Genomic DNA, 24,995 nt, shown 5'->3' with positions numbered 1-24,995 from the left:
TCAATAAAAAAGGTTAGCGTACTTTGAAGCAGTGCTTCCATTTTTAGGGAATTCTCCCTTTTTTAGGGAAAAATAGCTGATATTTTGGATGATAAAGACAATTTAAAAAATATAAAAAGCAAAGCCTATACTAGTAACTGTTGTGAATTTTAAAATAAACGGTTTTTAAAGTAAAACAATGAACATTTTATTTTATGGAGAGAGAATGACATTAAGTCGAGTTGACAAATAAAAGAATAAAACAGAGTTGTGTATAAAAACTATTAAGAAGGTTTGATTCAACAGTAACCCTCTAGTAAAGTAAATCATAGATTAAGCCACTGCTTTTTTCTTAGGGATTCCCCAGAATCCCAATAAGTATAATCCGCCAAACTTTTATTTACCTATTTTCGTTGATGTCACCAGAACTTACTTGTATTGTAATATACAGGTACTTCATGTACCATGAAAGATTATCATGGTAATTTCATTTACGAAAACCTTGTAATTGTCATTTCACTTTTGCTAGCAGTTCCTTCTTCAAAGACTGAGGTGGAAAGATTATTCAGTGTTCTCAAATGTAAAAACTGACAAAAGAAACAGGCTTTCTAATGAAACCCTGAACGGCTTGCTTCATAGAAAGTTCCCAACTTTGCCAGCAAACAATTGCTCAGTTTTAGAACCGAACAGTGTTAGGTTGCGTGCAGCAAAAGAATATAAAAGAAATGCGTCGACTTCCTTGAAAATTCTAATCCTATAGATCTATGATCTTCTGGGGGCGTTTATATTATATATACCTACATTAAATAATATGCTGTGGTTTATTTTCTGTATTTTATTTATGCTTTCTATATAAAGGATTTATGAAAGTTGTCTAGGAAATTTTAGGGATAAATTCAAAAGAAACTAGGGTAAAATGTGTTAAAAAAAACTTAAGTGGAAACACTGCTTTGAAGTTTTCAAAATTCCAGGGCCGTAAAACAATGTCAAAAAAAAAAAAAAAAAGTTTTCAAAATGTCGTAACGATTTAATTTTTTAAATCGTTTTTTTTTGGTCTTGGTGTGAGTTATTTTACGTTGTAGTATTAATTTAGAGCATCTTTTAGCTTTATGAGAATATTAGACGATTAGACATTGAGAAACTCTGTTTTGAATTCTCTTTAGACATAACTTGGTTCCAATACTTTTTTCTTCGTTAGCGTTTCGTAAGCCTGTGTAACTATTTTCGTTTCTTACAGAAAGTTTATTATTAAAAATCAGCATGCCTCGAAGATCGAAAATGAAATGCTATTTCGGATGCCTTGATAACGGTGAGTTTACACTATTTTCCCGGTATATTATTTGCTAACAGAATTATTATTCATAATATAATTAAATGAATTAGCACCAACTAATGGTCCTTCCTATTTCTGCTGCCTAGCTATCATATATGTTAAGTTTGATTAAAACAGTCGGTGTTAAGTCTCGTACTATCACACACACAACTCAGATAATAAAATTGTCTCGAGTGGGTGGAAGTATTTATGTTTTGCAACTCAGCGTATTATATGCTTATTGTCAAGTGGGCCCGAACTAGTTTTTTGGAATGATCAATCAGTCATGCTTTCCTGTTTAAATAAAATACAGCACAATTGATCTCACATCCAAAGTTAGATGATGGCATTCACATTTTGTTTCCTGGTGTTTGATAACCAAGTTACACCAAGTGGCCTGTGACCACGTTCATCCTTCTACCCAATATAAAATAATGTTTTTATTTTTGTAGACAAAGGTTTGATAATGACAAAATTTTATGGAAAAATTATAAGGAGCACTAAAATGTCTGAAACATGAAAAGATTGATGCACTATATTTGAACCAGAACGTGTTATGTAATATATTAATTTGTAAGTATGATTACATTAACACTAAATTTTTCATGGTCGTATTTTTTCAATATTTGTTACATACTTAAGATACTTTGTTTCTCCGTTTCAGAAGAGAAACTGATTCAGCAAGGAATGTGAACTCACAAGGGATCTTAATTTTTTTTAAATATGTTTATAATTTATAAATTAATAGATGAAATAGTTCATAAGAACTAAATTGATGCCAATTTTGTTTTAAAATAGGTTGTTTAGTTCTTATAGTTATACTATTACGTTTGAATAGTTGTAATTAGTAAGTTAGTAATATATGAAAATACTGATATAAATTTTTGTAAATGAGCTTTTGTAAATTCTACGAGAAGATGATTTTAATTAATGATCAAAAGTCAACGATCTTCAAAAGCATTATTTGCAATTATTTAGATTAACTGTGGAATATATTTGCTAACTTGTGTTTTCTGTATGAGCAGATATAAATGAAAATGCCCAAACACGATTATGTTTCTTACATTTTCATTATGTGAAATCAATATGCTTGTGACTGAGTATATTAATAATTTATTAAAACTTAAGTGATAGACAGCAACCCCTATGACACTGCTGAAGTTTATAAGCACTGGTGACCACTTATCATGAGCCGGGTTGTGTGCTCGTCTGCTGTTGAGTGCAATAAAAATTTTCGAGACCCTTTCTATTATTTAGATGTAATATTAATGTACATTTAATTTGGATTAAAAGATAAATTTACATTTTATGTTTGCATGTGTATGTTTATAATTCATTTGCATGTAACGAACATCAGTTTCTTTTGTAACAAAATGCAAACTAATGGTTTGTAATGAATGTAATTAACTTTAAGATGATTTTCTTTCAATATGCTGTTTGTTTCATCTAGTATTACCAAAGCTAAAGCATCAGAAACGTCAGAATAGAAATAATTTAGTTAAAGAATAAAAGTATAACTATTGTAATCATGTCTAAGATTACTATAAGTGTCATTAAGTACAAACTATCAATATTTAAGAGTACTTTAAATCATCATTACATTTTTTAAACATTTTTTGTTTTTTTTTTGTTTTTCAAATCATGTAACAAAACGTTTGTGCAGAACAAAATGTCACATGTTATGAACATGATTGTGGGTTGATCGTTTCTTAAATTTCTAAATGTTTATAAGAATGCTAAGAATAATTTAGTATTCACTTTAGTGTGTGTATTATCTCTACAATGCTAGTTTAAATGACAATTATTGTATGACGAAGCATAGGTAGTATTTATAGATGTAATATTTTCATACAAGGTCATGATCTGTCACGATCAACTTTAAGCAAGAACTGCTATCATTAAGAAACAAATTTATTAAATTTAATTCAAATTGTCTACTATGTTTATAATGGAAAGCTGACATGTTTATATTTCGCACAAATGACTTAATTGACATTGAATGATTTGATTATCTAGACTTAATTAACTTTTAGATAACTTTCGATTTAATGTTAATAAGTACGCTAGTAGGATTAATCTAGAGGAGTTATTGTTATTCGAAGTTTTATACAATTGTACGTTCATACAATCTTTTAACCGAAAATTGTTTGTAATATAGGGAAATTAAATAGCTTACAGAGAATTACAGCTTTTTATTTTAAAAAACTGTTTTCTCTCTGTATGAAAAGATCTTATCGATTAGAATGCTGAACACAATCAAACATTCCTTAATATCTCATAAGTACTACCGGGAATTCCAGCGATTCTAAACGATAAGATTTTTTCATAAAGAGAGTTATTAAAAATATTAAAATTACTAAAAAAGCCACCTGGTGGGGGGTAGGGAGACTAATAATCGACCGTAGCGACGCCTGCTGGACCGGGCTTTAACTAAAGCAAAAATAAAAACGAGAGTTGCGCATCTATCTCTAATATATTAAGTGTATAATCTATGGGCAGTACTGCCATGAAACACGCACGGGTTTGTCGCGCTGTCTTTTTTTATTATTATTGCTTACATTTGTGGACGAGCTCACAGCCCACCTGGTTTTAAGTAATTACTGGAGCCCATAGACATCTACAACGTAAATGTGCCACCCACCTAAGGTCTCAGTATAGTTACAACGGCTACCCCACCCTTCGAACCGAAACGCATTACTGCTTCACGGCGGAAATAGGCGGGGTGGTGGTACCTACCCGTGCGGACTCACAAGAGGTCCTACCACCAGTGATTACGCAAATAATAATTTTGCGGGTTTGGTTTTTATTACACGATGTTATTCCTTCACCGTGGAAGTCGATCGTGAACATTTGTTGAGTACGTATTTCATTAGAAAAATTGGTATCCGCCTGCGGGATTCGAACACCGGTGCATCGCTACACACGAATGCACCGGACGTCTTATCCTTTAGGCTACGACGACTTAAATGTAAATGCTTTTATTAGAGGGCTTTTTTTCCTACCTATGATGATAGCCTTGAAAGGCTTTAACAGGGTTAGCGTGTAGGTGAGCTCTCGGGCCACAAACCGGAGGTGTTGCTAATATTGGCCGAAGCAAGAGCACTAAGAGCCGTGCTTCGCAGAAACTACCACCGGGTCGGAAACGCGACTCACTGAGAAGATCCGGCGAGAAACTCAGGGTCTGTGTCTATGGGTTAAAATTGGGGTCAGTGTTAGCAGTACTCTCAGATTGAGTCCGTGAGCTTACCTACCGGTGCGACAGTGATTGGAGCATTTCTTAGATTACCGATGATTAGGTAGGAAAACAATAGTAGATGAGATGTTTTAATAAATAAAAAAAATCCTTAAATTTAACACTGACCGATACTTACAAATAGTTATGTATTGCATTAGGCCTATTGGTATACACAAATAAAACAAATCTCAAATTCACAAGTTTATTACATATAATATGATACTGTATAATTTTCTTTATTGGATACACGCTTGTATATGCTAAAATATACACAATATACAAACAAGGCCAAACTTCTATGCGATTAGATTTCGGGGTAGACTGGAACATGCGGTTAAACAATTAGAATTATTGCACTCGCGTTTTTACAATATAAACCTTTCTATTTTTATTATTTTATCGAAATTTTTATTCATCAAACTTTTAATCGTTAGTTGAAGATTGGTCCACAATCTCAGAAAATCATGCTAATAAGGAAAGGGGCCTTGAAAAAAATCTGTACAAGAGAAATTAATTTGTAATAGCTTTTGTCTTTCGATTTGAATTAAGTAAATCAATTTTCAAACAATTTAAATACCAACTGGGTGTACTTAATGAAAACGTCCCTGAAGAGAGAACGGCTTCTCATGTGATGATAGCATTAGACAAGTTGTGATCGAAAATTTCATTTACTAAATTCTTTCTTCTACAAAAGCACGCAATGTAACAAAAGTAAAGAGGTGGGGTTAACGACCTCGGGGCACACGTCACACATCCGCGGCTGCGTTCGCTCTACCGGAGAAAGTATATAGCTCAGCAATAATTAAAAAAAAACGTCCGATTTTCTACATTACATGAAATCTTCATAGAAATTAAAAAAAAAAAAAGAGTCCCCACATTCACACTTGTGTATAGTTTACAAGAAGCAACGTCAGTAACAGGTAGCTTATTTTTTAATGAATGTCAACATAAGCTAAGCCTAATGATATTTAAAATATGAAAGGCCTAACAATGCTGTTTAACATTGATTATACAATATCAATAATCACATTTTTCAATGGCACAAGAATTATTTATCAATGAGAATGTTTACAAGACTACACTAATATTTAATCAGACAAAAATGGTTACCAACAATTTAGTTAAGAATATCTTTTGAGGCTTTTTGAGCTTATATTTTATCTAGACTAATCTTTTGTAAAGTACAAGCAAAAGCTTCATCATACTCATCTAAATAACAATTCATATTTTACAAAGGACAAGGTGTAACATAAATTGAGAACTTATTTTTAAAATCTATATTAACAATACTAAACAAATGTGTAAAAATTACGTGTATTGTATTTTTATTTGAAAACACCTTATATTAGCAACTATGTCTATAGGAATATTCTTGTTTAACAATAAAATGTCAAGTTGTCTTGTTTCTTATAAGGGAAGTGTCATGTAAAAAATTGTAAATGATTTTCTAAAAGGCTTTTTTTTATTGCTATGATTCATAATTATTTTTTATGTGCTAACGTTTATACAGATTGGTGTCTTACGTTTACTATATAAAATATGGTATATATTGAAATTTATGGAAAGAACAACATTAGATAGAATTAAATTACATAGACAACATTTTGTTTTATTTTTATATTGCCACTGAACATAAAGAACAGTACAAAGTTAAATAAGTATTTTTTATTATTAAAATAAGTTACTACTACCAAGAAAGGTTCACTATAGAAACATACCATGAAAGTGGTAAATAAATAATTTTGCAAGTATGTACTAATGTGAAAATTAATATCAAACAATTCAAAAGATATTATAACCGGTCTATTTGAATAAAAGCTTTCCTTTAAATTGACTACATTTTTACATACAGATTTCTTACGTTAAAGCATTTTGATACTGGATTATATTATTATGTAGTTGCTAGATGTAAGCTACGTGCTGTAGGTACACCTAGTCTGAAGTACACCAAGTCATGTGCAGTCTTTGATCACAGTCCTCTAACTTAGCTTATGAACAAAAGAACTTCTTCTGCAAAGGTTCACTATCATTATCACTGTCAGAAAAACATGCTTTGAAGCCACTCTTGTCTCTTAAGGAGTCTTTTTTAACTCTTTCACTTTTACGCGTAGCCACTGTCCGGTTCGGTGCTGTCTTTTTAGGTGTTCTCTTCTTTTTAAGGGTTTGCTTTTCTTGACTAGCTGCATTCATACTGGTCAAAGAACTAATTTTCTCTGTAGAGTTACTATTGACTAATGCTGAATGTTCTTGTCCTGTAGCTTTAGAGCTACGAGTGTTGTATATTACTTCTCTTGAATTGTCAGAATTCCTGTTTCTTTTTGGATATCTTGATGTACTTTGGAAAGAAATATTCAAATCTACTTTCTTTTGGCTCTTGTTTACAGATTTAGAAGCATCCATTACCTTTACATTAATATTGTTTTTGCTCGTTTTAGTTTTATCATTTTTTACATTTACTGCATTCATAATATTTGAAGATTCTGTACTACAATTCAGTGGCAGGTGGTTTGGTGGTCCTATCATTGGCTTGTCAACATTCACACTATCATCATCTCTTTGATTTGATTGTTTCACTAAGCTCCTACAATTTTTCACTCTTAATTTACGAGGAGTTTTCCTCGACTGTTGCTTGGTTGACCTGATGTAGTTAGCCGTGAGACCCGATACATCACTGAAGTCTTCAAACTGTCCGTTCAACCCATCCTTTTTAGAAACATTCTTAGTTGTCATATTTCTTCGGTCTACAATTGGACTTGTTCCATCAGTGTGATGGTGAGTATTATGTTCTCCTAAATTATTCTTTAAATGCCTACCATTAACTACACTAGAGTTATTTAAAAAGGAACTATTTAAATGGCTACTATTGAAAGTTTGTTTTGTATTTCTCAGGCTTCGTCTCAGAGACGTTATTTTCGGTGTAGATGTTATAATGTTATTTTGCTTCTTGTGTGGAGTAGGTTGACTACCTTGTAGTTTAGACCTTTTCTGTTTTTTATTACATGGTGAATTTTTAATATTAAAATCAACATCTGAACCAACAGAGTCTGATTTGCTAATTATCACAGTATTTTTATTGTGTTTCTGAGACACATCAAAGTACAAATTCTGTTGTTTTTCCACTGAGGCAGAATCGTCATCTAATATAGACAATTTTCTTTTCTTCGTGGTCTTTGGTGAAGGTACCTCTTGAATTGCACTGCTAACACTTTTTGATGCAGCTTTTGAACACTGAGCCTCAACATGTTGCTTTTTTATTAAGTTGTCATAGTTCATGAGGCATGGAGCCCGCTTAGTATAAATCCAATAGGATATTTCATCCATGTTGCTCATCAAGGGCAGCACAGAAGTCTCATGTTGGTCATCATTTTGTTCAGGTTTGCGCGCACTATACTGAGGGCGACGGTGGTTGGCATCAGGAATCGTGCAGGTAAAATCCAAATGCAGATCAGTGGCTCGAACACGCTTAGCTTTCCGCGTATATTCTGTCGAAATCCTACTTTCTTGCCCCGATTTGACGCAGCCCCGTCCATATTCCTTGTGTACTTCACATTCCATACACCTAAAAAATTACTTAGCAATACATTCTAAAGTAATGCTTCGTTTTAAGATAAAAAGGTAGCGGTCTACTGACCTGTGTTTTCAATTCCCAAAAGGTAATTTCGTATTTTTTAAAATCTATAATTTTACGTACATAAACACGTAATCTTTAACCGACAAACAAGATTGTTAAAGACGAAAACTGTGCAATTTCTCCAGCCTGAACATTCAATTTTATGCGAATGTTATATATAACTAGTAACTATTAATAATGGTAAATAATTTACAAATTCAACCAATCTTAAAATAATCGTTAACAATATATTTTAAGAAATCAACAAAAAGCAAACGCGTTACTACGGCGGAATTTGTCAGTTGCCATAAACAATTAGCTTCGTTTTTTTTTTCGAAATTCATCATTCAGAGATCATGGATTTAGGCAGGTAGAAGTCTCAATGTTGTGTTTCAATATTTGGTTATACTGTTTCTTTTTCATCACACACGACAAATTATGACCGTCTAATTTTCGGCTGCAATACTTGAGTATAACCCTGACTTCGATGCTGTTCACATTTTCTGGGAGATAGTTATCAGCAGATGGCGCTCTCAAGGCTTGTGAAATAATCAGACGTGAGCTTTCTAGAGGTGAATGAAGTTAGCCCCTCAAAAAATTTTTTCTTTCCTATTTTCTACTTATTTTCTATTAATTCGTTTGTTCATCATTTGTTCTTGATTGTTGACTGTTAATAATTGTTTGTTCTGCATTTATTTATTTTAAAAAAATTATTAAAAATATATGTACAAGTTAGCCCCTCGATTGCAATTTTTTATATTTTTTCGTCCTTAATGACTCGTAAATATTCATTTTCGATTGTTCTTATATAAAACACGTTTGTTCTCTTTCGAAATTACTCGTTTTTTGTTTAATTTACTATTTGTATTAGTTGATTAAATGTATGCAAAATATGTGTACTGCGCATGCGTCAACTATAATGCCTAAACTTTCTACACGGTTTTAATCGTGAAAAAAAAAAACAAATATAAATCCTGAAGGAGCAATTAATTGGTATACAGTTTAATTAAAAAATAAATAAATGAAATAATGTACATTGCCGTAAATTTAGACCAAATACATTTTTTCCATCCTCCTACCTATCGTTATGAAGGTATAAAAAAGATAGGGAGTCCACATAGTAATATAAACAAATAAGTAAATAATATGTTCATTATTTATTTTTCAAGAGATAATGTAGGTATACATTATAATAACTTTTTTACACAGTCGAAATTATATTCCTAACATTAGTAAAATAACATTTTAATAATTTTTTTATAGGTTATGTATTGAAAGTGTTGGAAAATTATTTCATGTTTTAGCTGGAAAACGACATTGAGAATTATATGCAATACAAGATAATGGGTTCCATCAAATGAATTCGAATGAAACCAAATTGTTTACCATCCAAATTCGATTGTCGGGCAGATAGAAAACGAAAATTCACTCAAAGTGAACCTCGGCCTACATTTGTGAAACGGCAAAGACTCACTATTGTCAAAGTGATTGAAGAGACGACTAAAAATGAGATGTGTTATATTATTATACCTTTGCCATCTTGTAGTCAAGGTAGGTGTAACTGTCAATAATTAGTAACACTCACAGATCTCATAATCAAATAACAATATCAGAAAAAAGGAGAATAGTTAGTTAGTTAGTGGAAGTAGTCAAAATGGGCAAGTGGACCTCAGTTCCTATTACATAAGGTACTAGAAAGTTTGTGATAATGAAAATTTATCACAGTGTAATATCACTTACTTACTTTAACAGTGAAGGAAAACATTGTGATGAAACCTGCACACCTAAATGTCCTTAGGATTTTCTAAGTGTGTAATCCATGAACCAGCACTAGGCCAGCGTGGTGGACTAAGGCCTAAAAACCCTCTCAATGGTAGTGGAGGCCAGTGTCCAGCAAGGGGATATATTATATGGGCTGATGATGATGACTAGGAAGTTACATACTACTACTACTACTACTACTACTACAGTACACATATAATCCTATATATTTACAAACTATAAGTTTGTTGGGTACCTAGAAATTGCTAACATTATTTCATATTTCCAGATGTCCATCCACTTGAAAATAGGTGTAGTAATGACAAAGCTATCCAAGTAGCTCCAGCAGAGGAACACAAAGGCAAGGCAAGTGTGTATTGCCACATCACCTTTAAATTAATATTAATGAACATTAATTTTAATTATCGTGCAAATTTTGTGGTCAAAACATATATGTGTATTTTATAAATAAATATTCATTCTCAGTATTAATGTTGTTTTAATCTTCGATTGAAAAATTGGTTCATATTTTCGAATAACATAAACACGTGACTTTAAGCATAAACATATTTTTTAGGTAAATACTTTATTTAGCTTTGCTGGATTTATCCAAGATTTCGACATACCAAAATTTCACACAGGAAAGACAGAGATAGATAGCTATCTGATTGAATACCCTTGTAGAATTGAGCTTCGAAGAAAGCTCTTTTCTTCTTCTCTTCAAAGTTTATTCTTATTCTTTATTAGAATTTATTCTAGTTTGCACAGCTTCTCTAACCGGCACTGCATGGAATAAATAATCATTACAATTATAAAATATATTTCTGTTTCCATACCAAAAAATTTCATTTCAAAAATTCCAAAAATTTCAGTAAATGACCACCATTTTACTGAGATTATATTTTATACCATATCATCTCATCTCATCTCATTTCATTTCATATCACAGTATCACTTCGTAATAACATTTTTCATAAAAATAAGAATATAAATTAAAATAAGACTTGACCTAAAGGTCTTAGCTACCAGGTCATAAAATCCCTTAAAAACTAATAATATTTTCGCGCCTCTTTTATTAAATGTCAGATTTGTTGTGTATAACGTGTTTTGTTCAAGAAGTTTGTCGAAGAATCCAGAGTTTTAAACTTTTTAATGTTTAACTACCATTAATTTATAATGAAATCATGAATAATATACAAAATTTGATCGATCGTGAACTCGGTCTCCGTAAGTACTTGTGAATTAGTATGTAAGAGGAAAGGGCAATTGTTGTAAAGATTTGAAAAATCAATTGGAACTGTCTTTACAGATTGCCGGTTTAATTACGATACGGTACTGAAGCGGCTAGTAGTGAACAGCGAGGAATCGTTTTACGGGCTCCAATCCTCAAATGTTATAGCAAATTTTGAACAGGATCCTCCGATATTCGCTTGTAGATTTGCTGAAACATCTGGCTATGAACACATACTGGCTCTTGCTAACGAAGATGGAAAGGTTGCTATTCAGGTAACATACATATCTTTGTCCTTCAGATATAGGCAGTTCACAACCAGAAATATGAACAAAGCACTGTATGGTGAATGAAATAATATCATTTAGAGAAAAAGTAATCTTTTGACTTTTGTAACATTGGTCACTTGTATTAGGGGGCTCTATTGCATTGTACTGGATTTGATATTTCAAAGAAAATTTAGAAAGGGTTTATGTTATAGCACAAAAGTTTTTTAGAACCATAATGATAATGGATATTGCGAAGGTTCTTTGCCTCATTTTTGTTTTTGAATACATTACTAAAATTTTTTTTTGTTGACTAATGCAACTTAATGTTTATTTAAACCATAACTGAAAGTTAATATGAATTTTATTGGCTTTGTATTGCAATAGGTGGGTATATGTTGTTTTTTTAAATAATATAATAATAAAATTGTTACTTTTATACCATAATTAGCCAAGTCTCATAAGATTAGGTAGCTTATTGTGGGTCATCACAGGTTCAAATAACCAAGAAGTACTTCTAATGTATGCAGTACTTTTACTCTATTTATTAGTTTGTGAAAATTTAATATGTAATATTTAAGATTTTCTTAGAATTTGTTGATGGGAAACTAGAAGCAACAAAGACTCCCTTTAGTGGTATCTTGATTACGTAAAACAGGAACTAAGTGATTCACGTGCTCACAACTAGATCTCATCAATACATTTTTTTATTACCCTTGTAGGCAGACGACATATGGCCCAATACTTGTAAGGTGAATGGTTACTGTCGCCCATGGACATCAGCAATACCAGGGGCAGAACTAAGCTGCTGTCTACTATTAATTGAATGTATTATATATAGTATAAATAGTACTTGTAGTCAAGAAAATAGTGGGTATTATGTAGCAGTTTAAGGCAATTTAGTTCAGGCTCGATTGGAATAATATAAAAGGTAATTTTCATTTGTTTTGCTTGTGGTCAGAGAAGAGGCTAATTGGTTTAAAATGGAATTTGGTTATGATATCATAATTATAATATATTTTATTTTATTTATACTTTCTACAATTTTCCAGGACACATCCACGCAAAAGACAGCAAGTAGATTGGAAGCATTCCAATGTCACAATAATGCTGTATTTGACCTCGCTTGGATGCCCAAAAACATGAATTTTATAACTGTTTCAGGTAAATTAAACATAATTAAAATTTCATGTGTTATTTTGTACTTGTGAATTATGATACTTAAAGCCAGGCAGCTGCAATGGACTTCAGCAATGCCAGGGACAGAGCCAAGCTGCTGCATTGATTTTATTGAATTATTATTATTCCACCCAGTGTCTTGCAATCCACACAGATATAACCATTATTACAAATAAGAAAAAAACAAGAATTTAAACCATATTTTGAAGATTCAAAATGTTCAGAGCAAAGGGACTTCTAATTCAAATCAGGGTGACCTCTCCGAATACACATATTATGTCACATAACTATTAAAATAAACTTTGGAAGGCTATTTAACATCTTAACCCACATGTGGAAATACAGTAGAGTTGTTTGACAGGGGACTAATCGATAATCAATATCATTAGCTGGTCTGTTCTGGTTTATCTACACCTAATTTTAGTGTATTGAAAGCTTTTGAAACATTAATTATAAAATAAACATTCCAGGAGACCACACAGCTTGTCTGTGGGATGCAGCAGAAGGTTCACCTAAAAGAGTTCTTGTGTTCTCGAGCCACACGAAGTCTGTTAAAATTGCCGTATTTCGGCCTATGGAGCCGTCGGTGTTCGCCACCGGCGCGAGGGACGGCCACATACTCATTTGGGACATCCGAGCTTGCAACCAACCCACGCTGGTTTTAAAGCCAGACAACTGCCTCATGAACTGCCACTCTAACTTCGCGCCGAAGACTCCCTCCTCGCACGGCAAGCGACCCCGCATCGACGGCCACCGCGCCGTCAGCATCACCGGGCTCGTGTTCCAGGACGACGACACGCTGCTGTCCTGCGGCGAGTGCGACGGGAACATCAAGGCGTGGGACCTGCGCAAGAACTACAACGTGTACAAGCGGGAGCCGCTCCCCAAGCACTCCATCCCCTACTGCGGCAGCTCCGCCAGGAACGGCTACAGCAACCTCGTCATAGACCACTCCGGCGTGCGCCTCTACGCCAGCTGCATGGACGACGTCATCTACTGCTTCAACCTCGCGGCCTACAACCCGCTGCCCGAGCGCCGCTACGTCGGCCACCACAACGGGACCTTCTACGTCAAGAGCGGGCTCAGCGCCGACGGGGCCTACCTCGTCAGCGGCAGCAGCGACAAGTACGCCTACCTCTGGAACGTCAAGTGGAGCGAGCCCCTGCTGCGCCTCAGCGGACACCGCGCCGAGGTCACCTGCGCCGCGCTGTGCCGCCGCGCGCGCGGGCCCCTGCTCGTCACCGCCGGCGACGACGCGCGGCACCTGCTGTGGAGGCTGCACGCCGCGCCCCGCCCCGCCCCGCCGCCCGCCGCGCGCGCCGAGCCCGTGCCGCGCCGCGCCCCGCCCGCGCCGCTCGACGCCACGCCGCGCGCCGCCAAGCGCCGCCACCACCCGCCCGCGCGCTCCAAGCGCTGCCTCGCCGACCTCATGCCCGCCGACTCCGAGCCGACTGCGAAGCGACCCAGGACTGACGTGCAGCCCGCCGGGGCCAAGCGCACACACAACGGCGAACCTGAACCCCCGATTCCAAGCAAGTATCCACGGATTGAAGAGACGACGTCAACGTGGGGAGAAGCCGCCGAGAGCAGGGGACTGACGACACCCACCAAGAATTACGAGAAAAGAAGTTACAAAACCCGATCCCCCAAGAGTCCCAAGCCCATCTCTCCATCATCAGTCTGCCGGTCCCCAGTTAAAGCGTCCCCAACGAAGATCAAAATACTAACGTTCACAACGCCGACAAAGAACCTGCCAAATTTCGTACTCAACGGTGAAGCCCCGCATCTCAGGCTGATGTCGCCCGCCAAGAAGAAACCGGGAACTACAGATTGGCTGACGAAGCTTCGAGAACAAAAAGAGAAAGTGGAACCGGCGGAGGGAGCGCCGGTGCCACTGAGCCCGAGGGAGCCGCCGCCGCGGAGGAACTCCGGCGCGGAGAGGACGCCCAAATCTGCTAAACGAAGCAGAACAATCCTGACATATTTCACGAGCGTCGCAAAAAATAAATAATTTATGTTATTATAGTGCCAAATGGATGTTAGACCTGGTGAAACTGGAAAGGCCTCCGGGCCACCAGTAATCGCTCAAACATAGACTCCATCCGTAACAACATAACCAAGTTTGTTTGACCGAAATTTTGAAATTACTAATTACAATATAAAACTGTCTCTCGCTACTCGGGTAACACTATGAGTATTCATTAGTAGTGGCTATCATTTTTTAGTTTATAAGTATTTTAAATAGTTTGGCTGTTTTGTGAGATTTGTTTTGCACTCATAAAGGCAAATGAGAACTTTATTTCTGATAAAAATAAAGGAAATATCGACTGATAAGTTAAGTATTTAATTTAAAAATGTTTGCTTGCATTTTAATATTGCATGTTAAAACTATAGAATTGCACAAAAAATGTGCAGGAATGAGTCCTGGGTAGTCAGCTGTCGCCGACAGAATCAGTGATGATCTTTTAATTGGGAATAAAATTATTTGTTGATTCTGATTGGACATGTCTCACGAAGATATAACATCTAATAATCAATTTTTACTATTTCATGCATGTGAACAATGGGCTTTTCAGAAACACATATGTTGAAAAAAATCTTGTTTTTTCATATTTAAAAAGTATTGTCACCAACATTACAATTTTTTTTTCAATTTCTTTCCTTTTCAATTTAGCAAGTGGTAACCGTAAAAGTAATTTTATTCTTCGTATAAGTTATCTTAATATTCTTAATTTTAATACACAGTGAGAATGTCCAGTCACGCACGTTCAGCAATGTACTACAATTAGCCATAAGTTAGTGTAAGACGTATTGTGATGACAGTAAAGTGCTATTTCGAAGAAACCGATGGATTTAATTTCCCAGAACTACCTACTCCTTTGTGCGCGCGCCGCCCGCCGCCGGCGCCGCCCTGTCGCGCTCGCTCGGCGCTGTGTGACTCAGAGCTGGTGTCGCAGAGTTATTACCGCTTTAATAGTTTGGTGATCTAGATTCTAGTCCGTCATCAAATGTTTTTTTCTTTTTTTTATTGCTTAGATGATTAGACGAGCTCACAGCCCACCTGGTGTTAAGTGGTTACTGGAGCCCATACACATCTACAACGTAAATGCGCCACCCACCTTGAGATATAAGTTCTAAGGTCTCAGTATAGTTACAACGGTTACCTCACCCTTCAAACCGAAACGCAATACAGCTTCACGACAGAAATAGGCGGGATGGTGGTACCTGCCCGTGCGGACTCACAAGAGGCCCTACCAAAAGTAAAAACTTTAAATGTTTAGATCGAAATGAAATGATTCACTTGAAATAAAATGGAGCTAGTAGAATCAATTTGGTGGGAATTCAGACTTCAGTGGACCTTTTGGTAGAACCTGAGAAAAGTCGTTTTTTGTTTTCTATTTATTCCATAGTTGGGTGACTGGCTACGGCCTCCCCGCCATGGTCGGAGCCCGTGAATAGGTCGCTCGCTCACCAGCCCGGGATAAATACAACCGAATCTTATGGGATCTTAGATGCCTGACAAAGACAATAATTGAATAATAAAACACTGGTTTCAAGATGTGCCACTGCTCACTCTTTATTACGCTTGTTAGTCAATATAATATTAAAAATATATATATTATATGTATGTAATCACCATTGACTTTCATTTGGTTCATCGCAGGCTTTTAGTACAACACTGTTGACTTTAATAATTATGAAGTCAGTAGCTATTTCTTTAATTCTATTTAACACAAAACAGCTGATGCCAAACTATTTATAATATTCTTCATATTTCGTTTTTTTATTTATTTCAGCTGATTTATTCATAACATGATTACAATGTTAGCACAGAAAATTATAAACTGGAATGTGCCACAGAATTTTCGAATATTATTCAGTAACGTTTAGATCAAAAATATTGAGTGAATCATAAATAAAAGGCTGCGATGAATCTGTTCAAGGGCGTAATGTCAACAAAGAAATATTGAGTAACGAAAATTGAACAATTTTCTAAACGAATTAAAACAATTATAAAATGAAAATGAACAAAAGCGTGACGCAGAGCGTCGCGGCGTCGCTCCGTACACTTTGTTACACCGCTACGACTCGACTGCACTTATACACTACGTAACTTAACGCTATTTACATACAATCAATTTTATCAAGCGATTTTTAAGTCTTAGTATTTTCTCAATTATCAATTTGAAAAATTTGTTAATTGTCTCTATATAGTAAAATCCACTGTATTTCACTCTCACTGCCAATTTCAAAAAGTTTTCTTTTTCGTTTACTACACAATACAAAGTAACAATGTCTTAGCCCCGCTAAAACGACTAACACAGGTATGCAACATACACACGAGTAGATCCAACCACCGCGCCGGGTGCGGACGTCGAGCGAGTTCACTGAATCTGGCCACTCGGCCAAAAGGTTATGAAATCTGACATTCAGTCCCACTTGGCGTCATTGTGTTGATTCCTTTGGGATGTGTTTTAATCTTCTAAGCTTCTTACAAATTGCTGAATGATATCACACAAATCAAACACTTTCAAAAGAAAACGAAATGTCAAAATCACTAGGATTTTCAATGATCCATTTCCGATAAAACTTGTTTAAAACAATAGAAAGCTCTATGTATCAGTACGCCGTAACTTTAAAATCCATTCAACAATTTAATATAATACAATTACAAATATTGCACATCCTTCTCGCATTCTCATGCTCGACGTCGCAACACAAAGGCGTTGGTAAAAAAAGACTGGTAAAATATAAAACTATGAAGCATCACGTTTTTGGGCACGAATATTTGTCGTGAAACGGATCGCTGGCGGGCACAACTAACAAATTTAAAAACGTTTTCCCACGCCGTGGACCACAGAGCCGACACGGACTTGAGGGTGATCTACTACATTTATTGCCAATTTATTTTTAAATTTACTGGCAAAATTGTATAAGTAAGTTAATTTTAGTTGAGTCTGAGTGAGTTAATTTTAATTAATTAGATTCGGTACAAGCAATGCTAGTTGTTTGCCGTGAAGCTGATCAGTTTCACACAGTCATCGAGCAATTCAGTCGCAATTCGAGATCAAACCGCCCGAGGCTATTAACGCCTCATGCTAGGGTTGCCAACTACTCTCAGATAAATACACTATAATTAGATAAAACTAGACTTAATATTGCCAGATGTAGTCGAAACGGGACAACCAGATTACGCAAATATCAAAACGTAGCGCTAGAAAAACCAAATTACTGACAAAATTCTAGCGCCACGCAGACGGTGACTTGTCGCGGGTTTAGTAGCGTATGAAGGATTTCTAAATCTTATTTGTAATGACTTTGTCATCACTAAGAAATTATAAAAATTTGAGTACACACAATTACTTACTGGCTCTTTACATTACTTGTTAAATTGTAATTGTTACCTAAATATAAAAGAGTAATGTATAGAAGATGAAATAAATATATATATATATATAACATAGGTTTTAAGATTCACGATGAATTTAATTTTAGAGAAAATTTAGTAACTCATAATATTTCAGTTGTCCACATATAAAATTTCGACTCTTACACAATTGTGTTAGAAACATATTAATCACATTAAGATAATATATTTAACGGTGCGATTGGCAACCCTACTTCGAACTCTACCGATAATAATACACATATAAATTTATACCTCCTTCAAAATGTATCAATAACCATTCAGACAAACGTCAGTGTTGTACTAAGGCAAACATTCATCCTCAGAGTAACCCACATATGTCAGTGTGAGCGTGAATCGTAGGTACGCGTCGCCTGCGCCGGCCGCCGGCCACAGAATCAGGCCTGACAAGAGCGACCGGCACAGTAGGGACACATTGAAGTCTAGGCTTCATATTATATACAAATGTGGCTCCGAATAAGAATGACCACCAATTATTTGTTTTATCACCAAAGCGATGCACTTTTAATGTGTGCCACATGAGAAATTTAATTCTGTTGTTATTTTAGCCTGTCACATACAAAACTATTTCGAAGTTTTGTTTACAAAATCAGACTTCTTCTTCTGAACGAGAATTCATTAATTATGTATCGGAGCTTAGCTTGTATTCATTACGTCTACAAAACTGCAATGCATTAGTTATTTTTTATAAAAAATTTCAGAGTAATAAATTTCAAATGTGATTTTTAAAAAACTTAGAAAATAATGATCCTATAAGTCGACCTTGGAAAACGTAAACGTACGATGTAAATATGATTAAACTACGATGTAAATACGAGCGGCTGCTGCGTCCTTGGCGTCGCCAATGTCAATAACAGAACCTAGGCCAGAGCCGGACTATCCGAGCGGTTTGGCAGTAAGCTGCAATGTCCCTGCGGCTGCGCGCGGGAGGCGACAGCTGACGTTAATGTCACCTGACGTCACTTCACACAGAATACAGATTACTAACAAGTTTCACAGCTAGTTCACGAATTTGCCATTATACAATATTCATTGATTACTTTATTAATTGTTTAACACACTAACATTATCATTATTATTATTTATTTACATATAAAATTTTACACACACAGTTATTAATAAAGTGGCGCTAATCAAATTGAAACGTTTTATTTCTCTGACATATTTTATGCTTTTAATTCACCAATATCTACTTTATTTATTGTAATATCTACAATTCAATTTCCGAAATTTTGACTTTTAAAATAAATAAATAAATGTGGGTGGGTTCTCTCAGAGACCTTCCGGTTCTAGCCAATAAAACTTACATATTTACAAAATTATATTCGTAAATATATCGAATATGAACTTCGAAGTTGTATTTGGGAGTCATCAGCGATTACATTGAAGTAATTTAACGCAACGTTTACGTTTTCCACGTCCGACGAACACTTCGTATCCTCTCTTAATGTACGAGACGGTACGGCAAATACACGTTTTGTACTTATTGTGTATACGCTTAGAGTGCATTATACAAAAACCAGCAAAGTATTACGAACGAGTCACGTCGATTTATTATTTTAGGTTATTATACAATATTGTTTGCCTACAAAAAGCTTTACAACATTGGTTTTATGTACACACGACATCGCAGCACGGGGCGGAGGGGGCGGCGCGGGGTTGGGGGAGGGGGCACTAGTGTCTACTGTGAGGTGTACATACATTATCTACACAAAAAGTCGACAGTATTTAGTTCGATTCCAAGGTTGTGTCACTGGTGTAGCGCTTTAGCCGTGGACAACAATTTGTGTTACGTTCAATATACAAAATTTTCCAAAAAATTTCATTTTATTATTTACAAAAGACTTAGTTGTCCCGGGACAGCGGCGCGCCCTCCGCCGCTCGGCTCGTGCGAGACAAAAATGTAGCCGTGACATGATATTTATTTAAATATTTTTTTTACAAACAGTAAAAAATCTTTTTCACCACAATGTGTTTTAGACCTCAACATTACAGAAAAAAAATACCACAAAAATTTCTAAGTCTTACTCGATACTAAATATTGAGGTACAAAACGAGTCGACACCGCGCGCCGCGGACATGCCCGCGACGATTCATATTGCACTATTTGCTGTGGATATGATATTTTGTATGTAGAAAAATACAAAAAAGTTCTAGGACGACCCTCCAATACAAACACACGTTCAATAAGTCAACTAACATATCCGGCTAGCGAGTCAGCCGTGTTTACTTGTAGTATCCGAACGAGTGACCACCGCACGCGCGGCGCGGTGTGGTCCCCGGGCGCCCTCACACGCCCGCACTCACCACACACTCTGAGACGCTGGCGGTGCTCCGCTTGCTGTCTGCACGGACAAGGATGCTCGTTACAAACTTACAGAATTAGATAATACAATTAAGATTATGAAAATACAAAGAAAATCTATTTAATAATACGTGAAGCACAAATTAGTACCCCTTTTAGTACACTTATAGAGAATATAGAGAAGGAGTGCAGAATGTTACTATTTTTTTAAATAATGCATAAAAAATTCCTACATTAAATCAACTTTTCTAAAGCTTATAGTCTGTGGTCAAATTGAGAATAGATTAAACATTGTTTGTCTTTAATATTATTTGTCTATAGTGTACCTAGTCTTGGCGATTATAGAGGTATAATAAATACCTAGTCTTTGTCAACAGAACCATAATAATGATCAAACATATAATTTCAATTAATTATAGTCAAATTTGGACTACTGGGGGACCACTAATCAAAATACAATAGCAGATACAATCAGAACTGGAAGCGTCAGGTTTGCGATCCACTTGTTTAGCACCAGGAACTGACTATTTGAAGCACAAATCTGCACGGAGCTACGAAAAGCTTTTATCACATTTCGTTAGCTTCTGGAATAAACTGCTCTGCAGAGTTGGATCCGCGTAGCATCCTATGCACCACGAGTTCCAAGCGCCGGCGGAGGACATACATCCGCACAGACGGGAGTGGGATCCTCGTAACACGTAATGAGCACATGTATGTTACTAGTATGGTTGTCATTACCGATGTTCCGTCACCAGCAGAACACGGAGAGCTCGCCTGCGTGCGCGCCGCCCACCGCGCGCCACGACCGCACGCCCCCCACGCGCCCCACCGACCCCATGCGCCCCACGGACCCCACGCCTGACACGCCTGCGCCGCCCATCTTCAGCTGCGAACAACAACGCATTACCATACTGAAATTTCATACAATTATTTTGGATCTTACCCTAAATATATTTATTTGTCACGAGAAGCAATTACAATTTGAAAGGCTAAACTTAAAAATAATTGGTATTACGACGTTATTGAAGACGAGGGTTTTTTCAAAGGCTCAAAACCAGCGCGAAATGGTTCTTTAGACACGTCCACGACCGGCGTGACCTCGTGAGGCTATTTATTTATTTATTCATTCAACATGTTATCGAAATGATCGTAGGCGCGATTTAAGCACTGCAAGCTCCGACAAATTCTCTGGGTCCCTCACTCAATATTTTTTTTTTTTTCAATCACGCCACGTTAACTGGTCCCGTGATAAGTTCGTAAAGAACTTGTGTTACAGGTACCAGATAGCGGATATAAATGTAAGATTTTTATTATACACATACATATATTTAATAGACATCCATAACCCTGGAAAAGACATTTATATTTATCATACAAATATCTTCCCTTGGCGGGATTCGAACCCGCGACCCCCTTGTGTAGTGACCATGTCACTTACCACTACACCAGACGGCCGTTAATACCGTTAATATACTACTACCTTCGTCCGCATTAGTATATATCTAATGATCTATCTTATCTATCGCGTAATGAAAGCTCTGTATGAATTGCACAGTTGAGTAAACTTAGAGACATTTTATTTTAGAAACAGCGTGGAGGGCATTCACGTCCAGCGATAATTTATTTCGATAGTTTCTTATTATGTTTTATTAGGCTCAAAAGTAACAACAGCAATGTGTACGTCGAAACATGTTCTATGCGGCTGATGTCCTCGGGCAGCGAGAGGCGCTCACCACTCTAATGGCACATTCCCTGTCCCGGTTGACCAAGCGATGCAATTCAATTCCAATAAATCCAGTAACAATAAATTTATAGCGTGGTAAAGCTTTTTACTGACGCTAGAACGTATTGTAATCTGCGAACCAGCACCGCAGCCCGGTCTATTGCTGCCCCGAAGCAGTCGTGCACTTCAGTTTTTTCCCTACCTAAGCTGATATCCTTGAAAGGCTATGTCAGCGTAACCTAATAAGTTGGTGAGCTCACGGGGCTCAAACCTGACGACGTTACTAACACTCACCCAAGCTTCACAGAATCTCCCACCGGATCGGAAACACGACCCACTAAGATCCGGCGAGAAACTCAGTGGCCTTTGGTCTGTGGCTTAATTTAGTCGCCGAGCCCTTCGTCGCAAAAGACGGTTTCGACGATATAGTCATGATAAAACCAATTTTACTATTACAAAATGTATAAAATGAGTACGAATTTCAATCACAAAACTGTTCAATTGATCAACAGAAAACGAACTGGCATTGAATTGTATTTATAAAATGGTTGTGGTGGCAAATCATCATCATCATCATCATCATTTGCGGCAGTCCACATAGGCCACACATGCTGGACATAGGCCTCCCCCAAAGCTCGCCACTGAACTTCGTCCTGAGAGCGTCCTACACTACGTCTGCCGGTTCGCGGTCTCTTCTCCAGAACACGTCTACCCCAACGGTTATCAGTTCTGCGACATGTGTGACCAGCCCACTGCAACTTCAGCTTATAAATACATTTCCCTTATTTGTTTATTAAAGAAACTTCTACTCGTAGAATGACTTGCTTGTGAGACAGACAATAACTGGTTTCTATAAGCTAAATTACTTCATTGACTTTTGTCTTGTTACTATTTCTGCGAGATGATGAGCGAACGATCCGTATAAAGAGTTGGAACGCTTATTGGCGTCTCAGAACAGGTTGAGCTCTCAGCTGAACTCATGTCAACGTATATTAAAGACCGCGTCCATATAAATGAACATTGAAAAACGAATCTTAAGTGCATTGGAATAAAGACTTCCTCTAGGCTTTAAATTCAAAGTAGCCATCACAAAAACAATTTTGTTTTAAAAAGTTTTATCAAACTTAAACAAATGTACGAGAGGTCACACTAACAACGCCACGATTGTGTTCATGCATCCACGTGCAAGGTCAACGAACTCTACAACATGCGATAAGCTGATATCAAGTCCAATCGCAAGATAAACGTGACAAAACGATAAGATTTTGAAAGTCGCATTTTTTATAGCTACTAAACTAAATTATCGAAGTGAAAATACGACCGGAGCATCTTTCATACTTCTTCGCGTGGCTGCGACGTGAGCTTGTTCATGTCCGTCTCGACTTCAGGAGTTTCGGTATTACTACACTATTGCATATCCAGATTGAACCTTTTTCTTATTGCTTAATTGGGTGAATGAGCTCACAGCTCACCTGGTGTTAAGTGGTTACTGGAGCCCATAGACGTCTACGGCGTAAATGCGCCACCTACCTTGAGATATCAGTTCTAAGGTCTCAGTATAGTTACAACAGCTGCCCCGCCCTTCAAACCGAAACGCATTATTGCTTCACGGCAGAAATAGGCAGGGTGATGGTACCTACCCGCGCGGACTCACAAGAGGTCCTGAATTGTTTCTATAGTTCTAGTTTTCTAGTTTCCTGATGGATATCACATTGTGAATGTGGCAGCATACACTACGGCACGAGGAGAAACCCGGTACTGTATTGTCAGCCCACGACCGCCACCAAACGGGCTCCTCATACGCCCAATCAGTAAAACCTACGTTTATATTATTATAATACAAAAAACCAGTTCCACGAATATTCCGCCGCATCGATCCTGCTCTATCATTAGGCCGGTGTGCCGATACGCAACGCAGTTGATATAATGTACACATTTACTAAGAGCCAGACTGTGCGGTCCGTGGGAACCGACGGCCCCACGTGTGCTCGGTGCGCGACGTCATGTGCAGACCAAATAAAACACAAATAAAAATAGACGCGCACACAATATCAAGGACTCAGAACACAACTGCGCCCGGTACTTCTTCGAGAGCTGTATACTCGTGTGTCCGGTGCATTAAGTAACTTATTAACATTTCCATTATCTTATTGACGAGGCGCTAAACTAATTGGCCTTGTTATCACAAGACCGCATTGAGTTGCATTAATAAACAGATTGCCGTTAAGTTTGTTATTGAGTAATGAAATCATCAACATTCTTTTTCGTCCAATGGCTGTAGAATTGTAATTTGGGGTTATTCCTCATTATCTATATATATAAAAATAAATTGCTGTTCGTTAGTCTCGCTAAAACTCGAGAACGGCTGGACCGATTTGGCTAATTTTGGTCTTGAATTATTTGTCGAAGTCTAGGGAAGGTTTAAAAGGTAGATAAATAAGAAAATTCTTGGAATTAAATAAAGTGTAGGTCTTTTATTTATCGATTGAGGCACTACGAAGTCTGGCGGGTCAGCTAGTATTATATATTTCTTGTAAATCGATATAGTTCGGAATGAAGTGATCAGAAACAGTACTGATTAGAGAATGTACACCGTTACATTCATAAGTTGGCAGCTTGCGCCGACTCCACAGATCCGTGGCCACACATTGTTACCACGAATCCGTTCAAGGACATAGAATAGACAGATATTGTTGTCTGTGAGACATCTTCTCTGTTTAAGTTCTAGTTGGGCGATGTTTTAAAGTATAATGGAATGAAACTTCAGGAGTACTGTTGAACTAGATGAAGCGTTTAATTTTTGTTGAGAAAGGAAAAATTAGGATATTGCTCATTAAAATACCTATAAAATTCCGATCCACGTAGTTGGTTATTATCTGAAAAAATAGGTTAATTGTGGTATCATTGCGACGCGAGTAATGACGAAGAAACAGACTAAAAGATTCACAATCCAAGAAAGGTTTCTT

General features: G+C 36.7%; 3 protein-coding genes and 1 long non-coding RNA gene across 9 annotated transcripts in view; 2 read left to right on the top strand and 2 right to left on the bottom strand.

The window, feature by feature from the left end:
* Positions 1–961: 961 nt before the first annotated feature.
* Positions 962–3,473, top strand: LOC149501712 (uncharacterized). 2 transcript variants are annotated; one of them, XR_016323964.1, is made up of 4 exons: positions 962–1,040; positions 1,217–1,288; positions 1,744–1,864; positions 1,956–3,473. It is a non-coding gene; the product is annotated as an uncharacterized LOC149501712 (long non-coding RNA). The 2 variants fall into 2 exon arrangements; XR_016323963.1 differs by lacking the exon at positions 962–1,040 and having other exon boundaries at positions 1,148–1,288.
* A 1,241-nt stretch (positions 3,474–4,714) lies between these two features.
* Positions 4,715–8,453, bottom strand: LOC114251755 (uncharacterized). 2 transcript variants are annotated; one of them, XM_028186137.2, is made up of 2 exons: positions 8,158–8,453; positions 4,715–8,085 (listed from the first exon to the last, which is right to left on the bottom strand). In XM_028186137.2, the coding sequence occupies exon 2, from the start codon at positions 8,079–8,081 to the stop codon at positions 6,516–6,518; it is 1,566 nt and encodes a 521-aa protein (XP_028041938.2). In that variant the 5' UTR covers positions 8,082–8,085; positions 8,158–8,453; the 3' UTR covers positions 4,715–6,515. The 2 variants fall into 2 exon arrangements, with proteins under 2 accessions (XP_028041938.2, XP_028041939.2); XM_028186138.2 differs by having other exon boundaries at positions 4,715–8,447.
* Positions 8,454–10,963: 2,510 nt separating this feature from the next.
* l(2)dtl (WD40 domain-containing protein denticleless) lies at positions 10,964–14,667 on the top strand. The gene is made up of 4 exons (XM_028186144.2): positions 10,964–11,124; positions 11,207–11,403; positions 12,447–12,558; positions 13,044–14,667. Exons 1-4 carry the CDS (start codon positions 11,082–11,084, stop codon positions 14,582–14,584), a joined length of 1,893 nt encoding a protein of 630 aa, XP_028041945.2. The 5' UTR covers positions 10,964–11,081; the 3' UTR covers positions 14,585–14,667.
* A 1,457-nt stretch (positions 14,668–16,124) lies between these two features.
* The window catches only part of Reph (Regulator of eph expression), a 62,199-nt gene continuing 53,328 nt past the window's right edge, over positions 16,125–24,995 (bottom strand). For all 4 annotated transcript variants that reach the window (XM_089731717.1, XM_089731715.1, XM_089731714.1 and 1 more), the window contains 2 exons: positions 21,045–21,192; positions 16,125–20,346 (listed from right to left, as the gene is read on the bottom strand). In XM_089731717.1, coding sequence (XP_089587843.1) covers positions 21,055–21,192 — 138 coding nt within the window. In that variant the 3' untranslated portion in view covers positions 16,125–20,346; positions 21,045–21,054. The remainder of the gene's footprint in view (positions 20,347–21,044; positions 21,193–24,995) is intronic.

This window comes from Bombyx mandarina, chromosome 12, assembly GCF_030267445.1.
Source record: "Bombyx mandarina strain Sakado chromosome 12, ASM3026744v2".
NCBI classification, from domain to species: domain Eukaryota; kingdom Metazoa; phylum Arthropoda; class Insecta; order Lepidoptera; family Bombycidae; genus Bombyx; species Bombyx mandarina.
This window is presented reverse-complemented; position numbering and strand designations above follow the sequence as displayed.